At 46.3% G+C, this 19,246-nt stretch overlaps 1 protein-coding gene across 1 annotated transcript in view; it reads right to left on the bottom strand.

Moving 5' to 3' along the window:
- Positions 1-2,004: 2,004 nt before the first annotated feature.
- Positions 2,005-19,246, bottom strand: part of WTIP (WT1 interacting protein) — a 146,132-nt gene continuing 128,890 nt past the window's right edge. Inside the window, exons 5-8 of the mRNA XM_068261045.1 lie at positions 17,038-17,168; positions 15,687-15,738; positions 7,883-7,951; positions 2,005-3,109 (exon numbers count right to left, since the gene is read on the bottom strand). Of these exons, the coding sequence (XP_068117146.1) occupies positions 2,957-3,109; positions 7,883-7,951; positions 15,687-15,738; positions 17,038-17,168 (405 nt within the window). The 3' untranslated portion in view covers positions 2,005-2,956. The remainder of the gene's footprint in view (positions 3,110-7,882; positions 7,952-15,686; positions 15,739-17,037; positions 17,169-19,246) is intronic.

The raw sequence follows: 19,246 nt of genomic DNA, 5'->3' as shown, positions 1-19,246 counted from the left end.
TGCGGCCGACCGATCGATTACGTTTTGGCTGGGCTCTGGAAGCACTCGGGCTCCCGAAGACGGGCTGCTCCATACTGCGCACTCGCGCCCTCTCTCTTGTGCGCAGTATGGAGCTGCCAGTCTTCGGGAGCCAGAGTGCTTCCAAACGCCCCCGCAGCGGGAGATTTAAACGGAGGGGCCTCTGGAGGAACGCAGAGACCGGCAGGAGAACGGGAAGGCTCTATGAGACCCAGAGCCTTCCCTCATCTTAGGCGAGTATCTGTTTTTTCATTTATTTATTTTCCGCAACAGTCACTTAAAATTTGGATCATTTGGAAAGAGGTTAGACCCCCCCCCCCCCCCAAGTTGTAATGTAATTTTTAACTGACAGGATCTGTGTATTCTACATTGTTGAATAACATAAAGGCCCATTCAGTTCACCTTTTCCACTAGGTTTTCATCTAGGAGGTAATTTTTTATCTTCTGATTAACAAAATGAAGTCGAAATTATTCTGAGCGTTTTCTTGCTTGCTGGTAGCTTGAAAGACATTTTATTTAAAAAAATGGTGAAAATATCGCCTAGAACTGGGGTGGGCAAACTGGGCCGGCTGCTACTGCAGCTTTCCATCCGACTGCTTCCCGATAGAAGAATGGTGGGGAAGGATTGCGTATAACGCACCCAATCAGCAATCACACTCTCCAACAGCGATCTCCAAGGCAACGGCAGCATCATGTGACATGCTGGTATGTAATGACGGCAGGTCGCGCAACAACGCCGTTACAAAGGGGATCGAGGCTGGAGAGTGTGATTGAGTAATTTTCTTGTTCGTGTGCTGCGCGTACTTTTTCCGAAGGACAGCGGGAGGAAGAAGAGGGGAGGAGCAGCAGAAGCTGACCCTTTATTGTCGGGCCGGCTTTATACCGGCTGCGGGCCGAATTTGGCCCGTGGGCCGTAGTTTGCCCACAGATGATCTAGGAGAAAACTTAAGAGAAAAAGTTAAGTGAATCAGTGCCAAAATCTTGTTTTCTTGTAGCCCCTCCCCCCTTCACTTTCTTGCAGCCCCACCCCCCTTCCTCCTGCGACTTCAATTGGTTAATGTGTATTAAAGTGAATCGGTTAGGGTTTGCAACATTTGTAAACTCCATGAATAATGGCCATATTAATAGTGGCACAATTATGCAGAAACCATTATAGTCTTAGTCCCCTATCACCAGCAAATAGGTTTAGGAATGGGATGCTTCTAACGAGGGGGTACAACTATTAAAGGGTCCAGAGGGTCTGCGGGAACATACGGCACTAATAATAAATAATAAGGTGATATAGAACAACCCCCACTGACCACATGAACAACATCACATGGGCATTTCTCTGTCTGTTTCCATCCACCTCCAACGATCTGATATAACCCTCAATGTTTTTGGCACTTTTATGAAGACAGTACACAAGTTTTTGGCCTAACGTCTTATTGGTCCTTGTGTTGAGTTAATGGAATATGTCACCCAGTTGAATTTCCCACCGATTATTCTGGAAGAACTTCTCAACACCATAGGAATATTTAATATCTCATGCGCAAATACTGAAGAAGTAGGCTGCGTTCTACAAAACGCATTTAAGGACAACCGAGGTGACCTGGGACATGATGAGATAGACGCGTGTATGTACAATGCCAAGCACACACATAACTAGGCTGTGTTCCTTTTTTTACTTCTCTGCCTGAAAGAGTTAAACATCAGATATGCAAGTCACAGTTTCTGTCCAGGTCGGGACTGAGTCAGACTATAGCATAACTCTCACTGATAAGTAATTACAGCCATAAACCACTTTCCTGTCAGTAAATGGCTTCTGAGAGTAGCAGTAGAGTAGGGTCCATAATTCATAGATTTAAGCTCTGGCATACTTTAATGAAGGTTTCATTGAGCAGAGACAATGAAACAGTAAAAACTTAAAAACTAGTTTTAAATATAAAATAAAACTGTGGAAGATCTGAAAAAAAATCCTTTTTAGTAGAAGGAGGATAGATACAATTGTTTTTCTCATCAGTTTATTTTCACCACGGATGTCCTTTAAGAAGTAGCGCATTTCCATATGCCAAGCATGAGACAGATGCTCAGTCACCTGCATTAGGGGTGCTGTTCTGCAAGCATGGGGTCTTGCTCCAATGGTCACTGAGGGTTGATCGGTACTGAGTAATATTTATGTCTCTGCAGAATCCCCTAACTCTCTAATAAAAATGCTACCTCAGCGGTACCCAGTTTCCTAAACGCCTGAAAACCGTCACTGCAGTGGAAAGCATTGATTTTATGTTAGTTTTTCTGAATATCCGGAAAGGCCCACAACCTTACGGACACCTCGAATGTAAATCTCGATTTCAGGCTCCGCCCAGCCTCTTCCTGCCACAACCAAAGCAAAGATAGCACCTCAACTGCCAGTAACAGAGCTCCGATTGGCTTGTGAAGAACAGGAAGAGGCGGGGCTGAGCTCTACGTCAGAGACGTCAAGGATGGTATTTTATGGAAGAAAGTGTAAAACAAACAAAGGTACTTGCAGTTACTTTGTGGCAGCCCCACTTCACCAGTGTCAGTTCACCAATACTGTAAACCCTGACAGGTTCACATTAAGTGCTAATATCTCAACTACTTCCCAAACTACAGAAGCCAAACATGGGCTTTCTAGGGGCTCCAGCAGTAACTGAGGGAACAATAAATAATATAATCCTAATGACGCTATGTTCCACTATCAGTAGAAACGCTCTCTAGATACAGGCTGTGGCGGAACGCCGCCAATAATGGCACTTATACTTCTGTGCGGGGTCCAGTGTTGGCGTAACCCAGAGAGGGTCTGTGACGCCCCTCAGCTCCTCCCCCCCGGATAGCGTACACGCGGGTACCAGTAGATGATGTCAGAGGAGGTGGGGCCATCAGTGAAGCAGTCTCTGCCCGCCTTCTCTCGCGCCTTCCTGTCACCAAGGCCTCCGCTTCAGAGTTCTGTGACATGCATGGGGTAGCTGGAGGCATGACTTGGCGGCATGGTGACGTTGATGCGTCTGATGTGACAGCTGTGGCACAACAAGTGCCCGTCCAGAGGATAACAGCGGTGACCTTCCTCGTCGTTCAGCTGCAGATGACAGTCCTGTGGGAGAGAAGAAGGGATCAGCTGACACAGAACATATGCAGAGACACTAAAAACAAATGTGAAGTCTTGTGTTAGTTATGCTTAAAGAGGAACGCGAAAATCTTAAAATGTAAAACGCATACAAATAAGAAGTACATCTCTTCCAGAGTAAAATGAGCCATACATTACTTTTCTCCTATGTTGCTGTCACTTACAGTAGGTAGTAGGAATCTGACAGAAGTGACAGGTTTTGGACCAGTCCATCTCTTCATGGGGGATTCTCAGCATGGCCTTTATTCTTTATAAAGACATTCCCCTAAAAAGATTTATAGAAAGATGCTGGCCAGCCTCCCTGCTCACTACACACTTCTTTGGCAGTTGGACGGAGCAACTGACATTCACAAAGTGCTTTTAAAAATAAATAAAACCCTGAGAACCCCCCATGGAGAAGATGGGCTACTGCAAAATCTGTCTTTTTCTGTCTTTTTCTACTACCTACTGTAAGTGACGGCAACACAGGAGAAAAGTAATTTATGGCTCATTTTACTCTGAAAGAAACGTACTTCTTATTTGTATAGGTTTACATGTATTTTAAATTTTAAGATTTTCAGGACAGAGGTCCTTTAAAGTGGGACTGAACTTCAGATAAGAAAGATAAGGTAAGAAATGACTTATTAAGCTCACCTATCCTGTTTTTAGAGGTCAGATTTCAGAAAAAGCTTTTCTGTCAAGTGATCTCACTGTATTTATTAAAAGGACACATCCGAGCACTATAAAAATAAAAAAAAATCCACTTACCTGGGGCTTCCTCCAGCCCCTGGCAGCGTCCTATGCCCTCGACGCAGCTCCGCTCACCGCTGGTGGTCCGTGGTCTCCTCTGGCGCAAGATCCCCACTGCACCTGCGCAAGCGGCTCTCAGAGTCACACGGACTTCATCCGAACTGTACTACGCAGGTGCAGTAGTTCTACGCCTGCGCAGTACAGTCCGGATGTAGTCAGCGCAACCAGTGAGCCGCACTCTGGAGCGCAGAAGAAGCCAACCCGGAAGCCGACCTGGCGAGGTCAGCATCTGCACCGGAGGAGACCGGGAGCCACCGGAGCTGCGGCGAGGGCACAGGACGGCTGCCAGGGGCTGGAGGAAGCCCCAAGTCAGTGGATTTTTTTTTTATTTTTATGGTGCTCGGAACTTCCCTTTTACTCAGTTTATCTCTCCTTTAACCACCCTGGCGTTCTATTAAGATCGCCAGGGCGGCTGCGGGAGGTTTTTTTTTTAATAAAAAAAAAAACGATTTCATGCAGCCAACTGAAAGTTGGCTGCATGAAAGCCCACTAGAGGGCGCTCCCAACGCATTCTTCTGATTGCCTCCGGCAATCAGAAGTAACAAGGAAGGCTGCAATGAGCAGCCTTCCTTGTTTGGCTTTGAGCGGAGTGACGTCATGGACGTCAGCCGACGTCCTGACGTCAGCCGCCTCCGATCCAGCCCTTAGCGCTGGCCGGAACTATTTGTTCCGGCTACGCTGGGCTCGGGCGGCTGGGGGGACCCTCTTTCGCCGCTGCACCCGGCGGATCGCCGCAGAGCGGCGGCGATCAGATAGCACACGCGGCTGGCAAAGTGGCGGCTGCGTGTGCTCCTCTTTACTTCATCAAAATCGGCCCAGCAGGGCCTGAGCGGCAGCCATCGGCGGTGATGGACGAGCTGAGCTCGTCCATACCGCTAAGATGGTTAACTCATGATCTATGTGTCCTTAACGGACTTAACTCCTGATTTATTGCTCCTTATTTATCTCATGCATTAGCTGATGACCTGGCATTGCCCGGGTATGATTTGGTTGTTGTTGGCTCTGCCCACTTTTTCTAACCTTGACACACAGTCACTCAATGACCAAGTTTGTGAGCTTTGGGGTACTTGGCATCAATAATGTAAATTTTCTAATTGAAGTGAAACAAAACTGATTGGGTATTTGTCTCCGCCCCTTTAGTGAATTTGAACGCCAGTTACCCAATGACCGACTGTAGCAAGTTTGAAGCCTCTGCCATTAACAGTTTAAGAATGGCAGCAGTTTAAATATTCCCCTTGAAAATCAATAGGTCAATTTTGATTGGCTGTTTTAGGCTCCACCCACTTTCCTGAATATTAATCCCAGTCACCCAGTGACCAACTGTGTCAAGTTTCTAAGAATGGCTGCAGTTTACTTTTTCCCATTGACATGAATGGGTGAAATCTGATTGGCTGTTTGTAGCTCCGCCCAGGTGTGCAGGGGGGCCGCGAGACCCCCAGAACATATCATCCCAGGTATAACAAGTTTCGTTCAAATTGGCCAAGGCGTTTGTTTGATCCGGTGCGGTGCGATTTGTGTGCGGCAGAAGAGCTTACCGCAGCACTGCGCTATTGCAGGCATTTTGTTCCCTTTGGCAGTCTGCGCCGATGTGGAAATTTGCGTGGCCCCGCCCCTGAACGTGTAAGCTAGTGGTGTCAAGAGGTCAGTGACGTGCAGTGACAGGATGTTGGTGATATGCACATGCGCTGCACCACTACAGCAACAATCTATAAAGGTGGCCACTAACGGTCCAATTTCTGCAAAAAATCGTTAGAGCGATCAGAAATTCTAAACGGAAGAAAAATCGTTCACTACACCATCAACAAACCAATCTTTGCTTCCTATCACAACCAATCAAGAAAATCCAAATTTTGGTTTGACAAAAATCCAATCAGACGTCTATTTTTTATAATCGTTCATAATCGATTGCGCCCATCAATTGAGATTATTTTCAACCAATCCGATCAGAATTTCTGATCGTTCAAACGATTTTTTGCTAGAAATTGGACCGTTAGTGGCCACCTTAAGGATTGTTTGTGGTGTTGCGCAGTATCACACAGCAACACACTGCAGCTTCAGCACTGACCGGACTTCTTCCACCGCTCCTCTGGTACAGTGGCCTGTCTCACTGCGATCAATGGCCACTGCGACAAGCTGCGGCGGGGGAGAGGACCGCGATGTGTCCAAGGGGCCTAACCGTTTCTCTGTGATGCCAAAAGGGGAACGTTAGCTAGATAGGGGACCAAGCTGGGTCCATATGTCACACAAATACAGAACCGAGTGGCCTGGTGTGGCTGCGGCTCTCTTGCCTTGTGCCACTTATTACAAATGGTGTGAGTGTAAGTTTCGGTCACTGCCTAGAAATTGGTTCGGCTCAGAACCCCAATAGTTCACACAAGGGTCAGAATAGGGACCGTGTTGTTGTGAAAATAATGAAGTCTGATCATTTCCATTTTAACTGTGATTTTTATTTTTCAGTAGCCGGCTTACAGATTGCGGTGTTTATTTTGGAGCACAAAAGGTTAGTACTGGTACGTCTAAATACACAGACCCCACACGTGCACCCCCCCCCCTCCCAACACAAACTCCTCCCACCCCCCCAACGCACGCACGCACGCACGCACACACACACACACACACACACACACACACACACACACACACACACACACACACACACACACACACACACACACACACACACACACACACACACACACACACACACACACACACACACACACACACACACACACACACACACACACACACACACACACACACACACACACACACACACACACACACACACACACACACCCTCTGGATTTTAAGGAGATGGAAACGCTTTATCCTGTGATCGCCCCACTGCAGAGAGCGGCGCCCTAGTACTCCCGAAGATGGGCCGCTCCATACTGTGCACGCACCAGCGCCACCTCTCACGCACTCGCGCAGTACGGAGCCGCCTGTCTTTGGGAGGACTCGACTCCTGAAGACTTCCAAAGTCCCCCACGGCGGGGGATTCAAACACGGGAGCCAGCGCAGCACCAAGGGCACCGGGAGAGGAGCCGGAAGGCTCTATAGGACCCAGAGCCTTCCCTCACCTTAAGTATCTGGGCTGGCTGATTTTTTGTTAAATCGATTCCCATTGACTTTAAAGAGAACCTGAACTGAAAATAAAAATTTAAAATAACCATATACAGGTCATACTTACCTCCTGTGTAGTCTACTCCTCAATCTCTTTCTCCTCTCCTGCGTCCCATTTGTCCACTGAGATCGATAGAATTCTCTGTCCTCCATTTTAAAAATGGCCATTACCCCCTAACAGCTTCCAGGTCAGCACACTGTTAAACTGTAATATCGCTCACTTGAGCCATACGGAAACATGGGCATTACCTTGCACATTCAGTTGTAACTGACAGCTGCTGATCAAAAACTGACAGCAACTGGTAAATTTCAGTTCTGACAAAATGTTGTCAGAACTGGAAGGGCTCACTGTAAGAAGAAAATGGTGAGCTTCTGAGAGGAACTGACGCCAAGTATGTAATATTCATTTGCAGCTACGTCATGTGTTTATTTTAAATAATTTTACCTGCTTCCGGTTCTCTTTAAGGGCCCAGAGACTGCTGGTACAGAAGCGGTTAATATCAGCTTTCCAGCTGCTTGGCTGATTTATAGCACAAAAGATGTAACAAATTTGAAATTGCACTTTTACAAATTTCAACATATAATCAATCCCAGCATTACTGTTATGATTGGATGAAATTGGAGAAAAACAACTGTCCATTTTCCAGTCCTAAATATTTCTCCTGCCAGTACTGAGGGGTTCTGTGTTGTATATAAATCTGCTGTGCTCTGCAGTCTTGTGCATTTCCAGCAGCGAAGATACAATCGCTTTACAGATCAGCAGATACGATAAACGTTATTCTCGTCTGGCTTGCGGTCCAGCTCAGAGCCGGCCGGGTGACTCACCTCACAGTGATAACATTCCACATGGTAATCTTTGTCCATGGATACCACCCGGATGGTTTCCTCTGACCCCTGCAAAACAAAACACAGGTAAACAGCGAGCCCAGCAGACTCCGCCCACCGCATTCCACGCGCTGCGCTACTACCACCCGCAGGGGGTGAGAGTCATTAATGATTTCTTAGCTGGAAGGTCGCCTCCCCACCCCCATCGCTACCGGCGGTGGAAAAATATTTACCGGCACGTCCGACAGATGGGAAAATATGCGCGAGATGCGGAGGGGAGATAGAGGCGTCTAGGAATGTGTGTTATCTCGCCTGGATGTGGAGAGCGTTACACCTGAGCCACTTAACCTCTTCAGCCCGCGGGTTGTTTTCACCTTACGGATGAGAGGAATTTTCCCAGTTCAGTGATTCTCCCTTTCATTCTGCCAATAACTTAATCATTACTTATCACAACGGAATGATCTATACCTTGTTTTTTCCTCCACCAATTAGGCCTTCTTTGGGTGGTACATTATCATAAGAATTATTTTATTCTAAATGAATTCTAATGGGTATAATAAGAAAAAAAAATTCTCAGTTTTTGGCCATTATAGTTTTAAAATAAAACGGAAAACTGTGGATAAAAGCCACACATTGTATTTGCCAATTCGTCCCGGTTATTGCAACGTTTAAATTATATCCCTCGTACAATTTATAGTGACAATATTTTATTTGGAAATAAAGGCGCATTTTTTTTGAGTTTGACATGCATCACTAATTACAAGCCCATCATTTAATCATAATATACCCTCGTGACATACATATTAAAAAATGTTAGTCTCTAATGTCTGTAGGTGTAATTTTACTATTTGGCTACAAAATGTTGTCGTGCGTTATTTTTATTTTCTACTGTGTACTATAAGTACGCAAATAGGAAGTAATGCGTGGTTGCGTTACTTTGGGAAGTGACGCCGGCATAAATGAGATGGTCATGGGGACCTATAGGGGAGATAAAGTGAACCAGAGACGAAGCCCCCTCATGTATTTTACCATATATATATATATATATATATATATATATATATATATATATATATATATATATATATATATATATATATATATATATATATATATATATATATATATATATATATATGTATCAGTGGGAACATTAGAGAAAACACCTACCCTGCTCTCTGTTTCATCCTTCACTGCTCAGCCAGCTTGTTGTCAGCCCTGATAAAATCCCAGACTGAGCATTCAGTCTGGCTTTGCTCAGGAATCATCATAGCGGAGTTATTATAGCAAAGCCAGAAGGGGCAGGCTTGGGATTGAAAAAGACATCAGAGAAGACAGACTGAGCTATAATGATTCCTGAGCAAAGCCAGACTGAATGCTCAGTCGGGGATTTTATCAGGGCTGATAACAAGCAGGCTGAGCAGTGAAGGATGAAACGGAGAGCAGGGTAGGTGTTTTCTCTAATGTTCCCACTGATATTTATGGTAAAATTATGAGGGTGCTTCATCTCTGCAGGGCTGTGGAGTCGGAGTCGGAGTCGTGGAGTCGGAGTCGTGGAGTCGGGCAATTTTGGGTGCCTGGAGTCGGAGTCGGGAAAAAATGCACCGACTCCGACTCCTAATGAATTTGTAACTGTAATTAAAATAGAAAATATGATAAAATGTTCTATTTCTCAGATAATAGTCATTAAAAATAATGTATATATACAGTATATATACAGTAATAGCTGTGCTTAGTCCACAAAAATGAAATAAACTAATCAAAATTAGTTACTTGTGCTGCTTCAATAAAGCAGTCCCCGTATTTTTAAGGTCAGATATACATATCTGATTGTGACTGTATATATGATGTGTACACAGGGATCTCTTATATTTACTAAATAACATCTATGCTGTAAGAATAAAGCCTGATGTGTAGCTGTGTCACTAATAGAGATGGTCAACGAGATGGAAATAATTCTGCATTGATGCTGATTTATGCAAATGTATGCACTCCCTTTGCTGACGAAATAAAATAATTTGATATGTTATTAAAATTTGGTTTGGTGACTACAAATTAAAGGGTAACTGAGACGGATGAAAAGTAAAGTTTTATACATACCTGGGGCTTCCTCCAGCCCCCTTCAGGCTAATCAGTCCCTCACTGTCCTCCACCACCCGGATCTTCTGCTATGAGTCCTGGTAATTCAGCCAGTCAGTGCTGTCCGGCCGCATGCCGCTCCCACAGCCAGGAACATTCTGCACCTGCGCAATAGTGCTGCACAGGTGTAGTATGCACCTGGCGGCGGAGTGTGTGCATGCGCACTACGCCTGACTGGCTCAAGTACCTGGACTCATAGCAGAAGATCCACGTGGTGGAGGAGGACAACGAGGGACTGATTATCCTGAAGGCGGCTGGAGGAAGCCCCAGGTATGTATAAAACTTTAATTTCATCTGTCTCAGGTTTACTTTGTTACACAGTAGTACTATACTCTACATATGCACTCCTCACAGAGCTGCAGGGAATCCACTGAGAATGTTGTGCACATTGAACACAGAGGTATTGTCTGTTTACAATCTCCTCATTCCCCTGCAGAGTACCTGCTTCTTACATGTACCCACACTTACATTGCCTAGGGCCTGATAGATGTTCTTTGTTCCGGTTTGTACCTTTTACAAGTACTCTTACCAAGGACTAGTTTTAGTCTAAAGGGAATAAACATAGTAGTCTACATATCCTTCTCACTTCAGTTGTCTTGTAAAATTCCTAAGCGTTGGCAGTTATGAGACGAATTTCATGTTACATACTTTTAATCAACAAAATTGTAATATGCAAATTAGAGGAGTCGGAGTCGTGGAGTCGGAGTCGGTGGAATCCTAAACTGAGGAGTCGGAGTCGGTGGATTTTTGGACCGACTCCACAGCCCTGCATCTCTGGTTCACTTTAACCTAACGATTGGCGGTGGGAACGAGCAAGCGGGAGGGAGCGTGGCGGCACGATTGGTACAAAATCTGTGAATGATCCCTGTTTTTGAACTAAAACAGTGATCATTCTCGCTGCATAATGTCTATTCAGATTTCGGTGTGGTACGCCTTACCAGTTGGTTGGGTGCTACACCTGGGTGCCAATCCACGTCACCACTTAGTCAGCAGAAGCAAGTAGGATCAGATCCGCACACCAGTTTCAGAATGCAGCGTTTCTGTATTACTGCATTTGTTAAATGTAAAAGGATGAATTTTCTATTCAGTTTTCCCCTCCCACACCTCTGTTCCTCTCTGATTGGCCGATATTTCTCATGCTGAGACAATGCACTTTCTATAGTGGAGGGCGGGCAATGCATACACAATCAGGCAGAGGAGAGTAAGGGAGGAAATGACATCAGAATTGGCTTCAAAATAACCACAGTTAAAATGGGAAATTCTAAGAAGAATTTTCTCTTTTTTTACTGTAGAAAACTCACTAAAATCAAAATGTGGACAGTGCAATACATATGTTATGTAAGTAGAGTAAGTATTAATCTACTTATATATGTGGTTTTTCCTGAGATAGTATGGCTGACAGCTCCTCTTTAAGCAGGTCACATGACAGCTCTTGCAGGAAGACCCATCATGCACCTTTCTATGGACTCCCCAAGACCGGCACCCGATCCTTCCCATGGAATTCATGTATTTGCAGAGCCCCCCGAGGCTGGAGCTGACCGCAGAGGCTGCTATGCAGCCAGTAACAGGCAGCTTGGGACACGCAGGCCTGGGAAACACAGAAGTGTATATTTAGCCTGTTCTGTGATGTCCAACATAAGCAGGGATGCACCACGAGTGACGTCAGAGCCGTACGCAGTGTAACCACGTGACAACGTCCTGCATGGGAGAGGCAGCGGGAGCTGGCTAAGAAAAGAAGTATTATGCGGCCGTTTACTGGGGGCCAATCTGCTTCCTTTTAATCCACAATGAAATAGTGCTCTGGAATTAGCAGGACTAGAGAACCAGAGCCTGACTGTCCCACAGAACAAATGTAAAGAGAAACTCAAACCGCAAATCATTTGTGTCTAAACGTCACTAAAGGACCCTATATACTTGTAAGTAACGCCCCCCGATACGATCACTCAGGATTGAAAAGGAAATGCTCACATGGTGACATCTTTACGTAAGAATATCATAGAATCATCAACATCAAGAAGTCATTAGGTTAGAATCTGCAAAATGCACCGCCTTTACACCCTAAAATCTGGAAAGAATCATACTGGCAAAGGGGGGGGGGGGGGGGGGTGAAGGGAACCGGAGATGGGGTCACAGCATACAAATATACATACCTGGGGCTTCCTCCAGCCTGACCGCTCCAACGCTGTCCTCTTCTGACTCCCCGTCACCTGTAATTGGCCCCGGAAAGTCCTCCGGTCTGGGGCCAATTGCACATGCAATGGCAAGGCCGCGCACGTGCCCCCGCCGCGTTCAGGTCGCCGGGAGCGCTTTGCATCTGCGCAGTACTACTGCATGGGCGCCGAACGCTCCCAGTGACGGGAGTGAGACAGTTACACGCCTGGCCGGACTGCGCCGACTGGAGGATTTTCCGGGGCCAGCTGCGGGCGACGGGGAGTCAGAAGAGGACGGCGAGGGAGCGATCAGGCCGGAGGAAGCCCCAGGTATATATGATTTTTTGCTGTTGCCCATCTCAGGTACACTTTAATTTGTCACAATATGTGGGCATTTCTATATCACTGTACATTGCTATGTTATAATAGGTCACCATGTCACAATACGGCAATATGTTGCAATAGGTCATTATGTGATAATATGCTACTTGTCTTCTGAAATCATTGTTATTATTTCTCAACAACAGCTTCCCATGTCACAACAGCTTCCCATGTCACAACACCTTCCCATGTCACAACACCTTCCCATGTCACAACAGCTTCCCATGTCACAACACCTTCCCATGTCACAACACCTTCCCATGTCACAACAGCTTCCCATGTCACAACAGCTTCCCATGTCACAACAGCTTCCCATGTCACAACACCTTCCCATGTCACAACACCTTCCCATGTCACAACAGCTTCCCATGTCACAACACCTTCCCATGTCACAACAGCTTCCCATGTCACAACACCTTCCCATGTCACAACACCTTCCCATGTCACAACACCTTCCCATGTCACAACAGCTTCCCATGTCACAACACCTTCCCATGTCACAACACCTTCCCATGTCACAACACCTTCCCATGTCACAACACCTTCCCATGTCACAACAGCTTCCCATGTCACAACAGCTTCCCATGTCACAACAGCTTCCCATGTCACAACACCTTCCCATGTCACAACACCTTCCCATGTCACAACAGCTTCCCATGTCACAACAGCTTCCCATGTCACAACACCTTCCCATGTCACAACACCTTCCCATGTCACAACACCTTCCCATGTCACAACACCTTCCCATGTCACAACAGCTTCCCATGTCACAACACCTTCCCATGTCACAACACCTTCCCATGTCACAGCACCTTCCCATGTCACAACAGCTTCCCATGTCACAACACCTTCCCATGTCACAAAATGGAATTAACATATGAAGAGTTTCTGGATCCGCTTGAGTCACGATAGGTGAATTGTGGCCCTGATTACACAACTAATGCTCCCCAGTCAAAAAAAGGGAATGTGTTGAGACTGAAGCAAAGGATTCCTCACCTTGCAGCAATGCTTCTCAGTCAGATATCTGCACCAAATCTCAGCCACTCTCTGCAGAGCACCAAATCTCAGCCACTCTCTGCAGAGCACCAAATCTCAGCCACTCTCTGCAGAGCACCAAATCTCAGCGACTCTCTGCAGAGCACCAAATCTCAGCCACTCTCTGCAGAGCACCAAATCTCAGCCACTCTCTGCAGAGCACCAAATCTCAGCCACTCTCTGCAGAGCACCAAATCTCAGCCACTCTCTGCAGAGCACCAAATCTCAGTGACTTTCTGCAGAGCACCAAATCTCAGCGACTCTCTGCAGAGCACCAAATCTCAGCCACCCTCTGCAGAGCACCAAATCTCAGCCACCCTCTGCAGAGCACCAAATCTCAGCCACTCTCTGCAGAGCACCAAATCTCAGCCACTCTGCAGAGCACCAAATCTCAGCCACTCTCTGCAGAGCACCAAATCTCAGCCACTCTCTGCAGAGCACCAAATCTCAGCCACTCTCTGCAGAGCACCAAATCTCAGCCACTCTCTGCAGAGCACCAAATCTCAGCCACTCTCTGCAGAGCACCAAATCTCAGCCACTCTCTGCAGAGCACCAAATCTCAGCCACTCTCTGCAGAGCACCAAATCTCAGCGACTCTCTGCAAAGCACCAAATCTCAGCGACTCTCTGCAGAGCACCAAATCTCAGCCACTCTCTGCAGAGCACCAAATCTCAGCCACTCTCTGCAGAGCACCAAATCTCAGCCACTCTCTGCAGAGCACCAAATCTCAGCCACTCTCTGCAGAGCACCAAATCTCAGCCACTCTCTGCAGAGCACCAAATCTCAGCCACTCTCTGCAGAGCACCAAATCTCAGCCACTCTCTGCAGAGCACCAAATCTCAGCCACTCTCTGCAGAGCACCAAATCTCAGCCACTCTCTGCAGAGCACCAAATCTCAGCGACTCTCTGCAGAGCACCAAATCTCAGCCACTCTCTGCAGAGCACCAAATCTCAGCCACTCTCTGCAGAGCACCAAATCTCAGCGACTCTCTGCAAAGCACCAAATCTCAGCGACTCTCTGCAGAGCACCAAATCTCAGCCACTCTCTGCAGAGCACCAAATCTCAGCCACTCTCTGCAGAGCACCAAATCTCAGCCACTCTCTGCAGAGCACCAAATCTCAGCCACTCTCTGCAGAGCACCAAATCTCAGCCACTCTCTGCAGAGCACCAAATCTCAGCCACTCTCTGCAGAGCACCAAATCTCAGCCACTCTCTGCAGAGCAACAAATCTCAGCCACTCTCTGCAGAGCACCAAATCTCAGCCACTCTCTGCAGAGCACCAAATCTCAGCCACTCTCTGCAGAGCACCAAATCTCAGCCACTCTCTGCAGAGCACCAAATCTCAGCCACTCTCTGCAGAGCACCAAATCTCAGCCACTCTCTGCAGAGCACCAAATCTCAGCCACTCTCTGCGGAGCAACAAATCTCAGCCACTCTCTGCGGAGCACCAAATCTCAGCCACCCTCTGCGGAGCACCAAATCTCAGCCACTCTCTGCAGAGCACCAAATCTCAGCCACTCTCTGCAGAGCACCAAATCTCAGCCACTCTCTGCAGAGCACCAAATCTCAGCCACTCTCTGCAGAGCACCAAATCTCAGCCACTCTCTGCAGAGCACCAAATCTCAGCCACTCTCTGCAGAGCACCAAATCTCAGCCACTCTCTGCAGAGCAACAAATCTCAGCCACTCTCTGCGGAGCACCAAATCTCAGCCACTCTCTGCAGAGCACCAAATCTCAGCGACTCTCTGCAAAGCACCAAATCTCAGCGACTCTCTGCAAAGCACCAAATCTCAGCCACTCTCTGCAGAGCACCAAATCTCAGCCACTCTCTGCAGAGCACCAAATCTCAGCCACTCTGCAGAGCACCAAATCTCAGCCACTCTGCAGAGCACTAAATCTCAGCCACTCTGTAGAGCACCAAATCTCAGCCACTCTGCAGAGCACTAAATCTCAGCCACTCTGTAGAGCACCAAATCTCTGCTGGGAGAATGCACCGGGCTGCCGGGTGACTGAATTGGAGTTCAGCATGCACACTATCTTATCTCATGACGCTGTACAAGCCTCTCCCTGCCACATCAAGCAGGAACATGTGACTTACCTGTGCTGGGAGGATTGGCTGGTTGCACGAGGCACATTTAGGTGCGAAAACTCTGCAAAAAGAGAAAAAAGAAAATGAGTACTTAGTACAACACAAGCTTTATCGACAACGCGAAAAATAAACAAACATGACCTGGCATTTACTCCTGAGCAGATTAGAGTCACAAGAAGACAGAAAAATGAGGCACTGGCCATACATAGGTCTGCATATCTGCCAGATTCAGGCTACCCAACCCAGATCTCTCAACCCCAACATAACAGACTTATAAACATCTCATGGATTTGAGTATTTTAATTTCCCGAGAATGTGATTGGAGAAATTGGAGAAAAGCAGCACTTGATTTGTACAATCCAGAATTCCCAGCGTATGACAACGGTGAATGGCTGCTATGTGTAAGCCATCAACGGCATCATTTAGCAGTAAGTAGTTCAGTTCGCAGGACTCCGCCTTCAGTTGCGATATGACTTATGCATGGTGGGAATTTTTTTCCACCGATATCCAGCCGATTTGATCATTTGATAGAAATGATTCCCATTTGATCTTTGGCTGAAATTGATGGATTCAGTCGACTGTGCTAGATTTGCTCGGTCGGTGGCAGGTCCGGAGCGATGCATCCGAAATTGCAACGTACACGGTGACGCTTATAATCACCTGTCTGCCGACACGTGCCCTCCCTCCACTGCCGTAGGCCCCTCCTTTTGTCTTCTCTCCCAGGGTGCCCTCTGTCCCAAACACTGGAGGCCAAACACTAAAGGCCTCTAATGGTCACTTAAATGGAATTGAGCAGCATTTTTAGCCCCCAGGGCATGTCAATAGCACATTAAACATGCATGCTAACAATGTGGCTCATAACTAAAAAAAGAATTCTACCTCTTTTTACATTTAAATGTATGTTAGAGGCTTTTAATGTCCTACTTCTGTGGCTTGGCTTCCACAGAAAGAGCAGGCAGGGAAATGGCAGCTCCTAAAACTATTAGAAACCAGGACAAACTGCAGAAAAAAAGCTGCTTGGATCCCTTTAACGTACATGGCACCCAGGGAGAGAAGACACAGGGAGGATCGCTTTGCAGGGAAGACACGCACTAGAGGACAGGTGAGAGCAAGCTCCGCTGCCAACACTCGGCACAGCCTTGGGGGAGGCGGTTGGGATGTTGACTGGAAAACCTGGGGACACAGCAGGCAGTGCAAACAGATTTTCAATAAATTCTAATATGATCCAAGAGTGATCAATGTCTTGGCCAGATCAACCAATGTATGGCCAGCGTAACCTTGCATATAGCTCCTCCCTAAATGCATTTAGCCCCTCCCCTTCCCCACCCCTTTAGTGGATCGGCTGAGCCAGCTCTCTTACGTGTGGTAGTCCTTGACGCAGTAGATGTTGTTCTCCACGTCTACAGTGAAAGGGACCCCGTCCAGGCACTCGTTACAGACCACGCAGCGGAAGCAGCCAGGGTGATAGGACTTGCCCAAGGCCTGCAGGATCTGAACACAAACACATTCATGGTAAGAGGATATCCAGGCCCGAGCAAAGCCTGACAGTGTTCTCAGGATTATTCACCTGACTGCAGCCATTGCACATAAACATATGGATGAAAATCAGCTTCCAAAAAGTGGCGATTGGCAACATCTCTGAAGACCACATCTACACCCCCTTCCAAATTATTATGCACATTTTGAACTGATTTTCCAAAATAGTTGATGTAAGCGGCAGTCGGCATGATCTTCGAGTCATCAACAATCATTATTATATAAGTATAATTCAAATGTTGCTAAACAAACCTCCTAATAACGGTATGTTTTTCAAAAATAAACTTAAAATGCACTGTTCCAAATTAACATGCACAAGCGTTCCAAAACATTTCATGGGTTGTAAAGGACTGAAATTTGCAGCATCAGGAGGTCATATTTACTGAAATCAAAAGCGATTTCAATCAAAAACAACTCAACAGTTTAAGTTAGATAACATACTAGGTCTGCTTATTGGTTAGCAGCTTCATTACGCTTGCATCCATTGAACTTGTAAGTTTTTGATTTCATTTCTTTGCAGGTTGGCAGAGTGGCCTCCCAGAGCTGCTGTTTGGATGTGAACTGCCTCCCACCCTTATAGATCTTTTGTTTGAGGTTGCTCCAAAGGTTCTCAGTAGGACAGAGGTCACAAAGTTTGGGGGGTCCTCAGGGGAGAGGGGTACACCTACACATGGGAGAGGGGGGTACCCAGCAGGTGGGAAGGCTAGGACAATTTCCACAAGATTGCATGCTAAAATCTATTGGGAATCTTTCAGTATGTGGACAGGCAACAGATCCCTCTTGCATCAGAGGGGGATCTATCTGATGGTGGATCTAGTGGCCATCACCTAGTAGTGGTATGGCCACCATTCCATATAGAGGAGAATCAGGACAACCAGGCAATATGCATTATTTAAAGGAAAATAAGTATGGCAGTCTCCATATCCCTCTTACCAGAGAGTCACTTCAAGCTCAGCTGAATAGCAATAGTGATTCTGAGCCGCAAGCAACGATAATCATGTTACATTTACATTCTGCCGGAGAGCAGGTAAAGGATGCTGAGGTCTTCATACACTTAACACAGCAGGGGATATAAAAAAAGCTTCTAAAAGCCTATCTGAATTGACTTTATCCTACATGGTAATTACAGAAGCAGAAAGGCTGTTATTAGTCATTTTCTAAAGGAAACCAGAAGTGAGAGGTATATGGAGGCGGCCATAGTTATTTCCTTTAAAACAATACCAGTTGCCAGGCAGCTCTGCTGATCCTGTGCCTCTAATGCTAGGATGATGCAATTTTCTGACAGATTTACTGTCAGATAGATTATTTCCAACAGGTCCGATCTGATATCCGATCGATTTTTTTTTACTGATTTTTCATAGGAAATCGGAATTTATTGAAATTGGAAGTAATTGATCTGACAGTAAATCTGTCAGAAAATAGCATCGTGTGTACCTAGCATTAAACGTTTAGCTATAGATCTTGAACAAGCATGCAGATCAGGTGCTCTGGCTGAAGTCTGACTGGATTTGCTGCATGCTTGTTCAGGTGTGTGATTCAGCCACTGAAGGCAGAAAGATCAGCAGGACAGCCAGGCAATATGTATTGTTTAAAAGTAAATATTATTATTGATTTATAAAGCGCCAACATATTCTGTGGCGCTGTACGAAGTAGGAAAACAAACAAGGGGTACATAATGATACAGACAACGATATACATCAGATATGGACACTGGTACAAAATACAGAGCTGGTGGTTACAATGACAGATGTAACGTGATGAGTAAAATGTATAACAGAGAGCAAGTTATTAAATGAAAAGTAAAATCCAAGACACAAAGGGTGAGAGAGCCCTGCCCTTGTGAGCTTACAATCCTAAAGGAATGGGGGGGGGGGGGGGGACAAGAGGTGGGGAGGTATGCGGTATACATAAAGGCACAGGGCCTGTTAGGGTTATCTAGTAAGGCGTAAAACTTGAGAGGTTGAAGGGGAATGGCCTAAGTTAGCATATGGCAGCCTCCATACCTTACTGGTTCTCTTCAAAGACTAATGCTT

This window comes from Hyperolius riggenbachi, chromosome 11 (assembly GCF_040937935.1).
Source record: "Hyperolius riggenbachi isolate aHypRig1 chromosome 11, aHypRig1.pri, whole genome shotgun sequence".
Taxonomy (NCBI): Eukaryota; Metazoa; Chordata; class Amphibia; order Anura; family Hyperoliidae; genus Hyperolius; species Hyperolius riggenbachi.
This window is presented reverse-complemented; position numbering and strand designations above follow the sequence as displayed.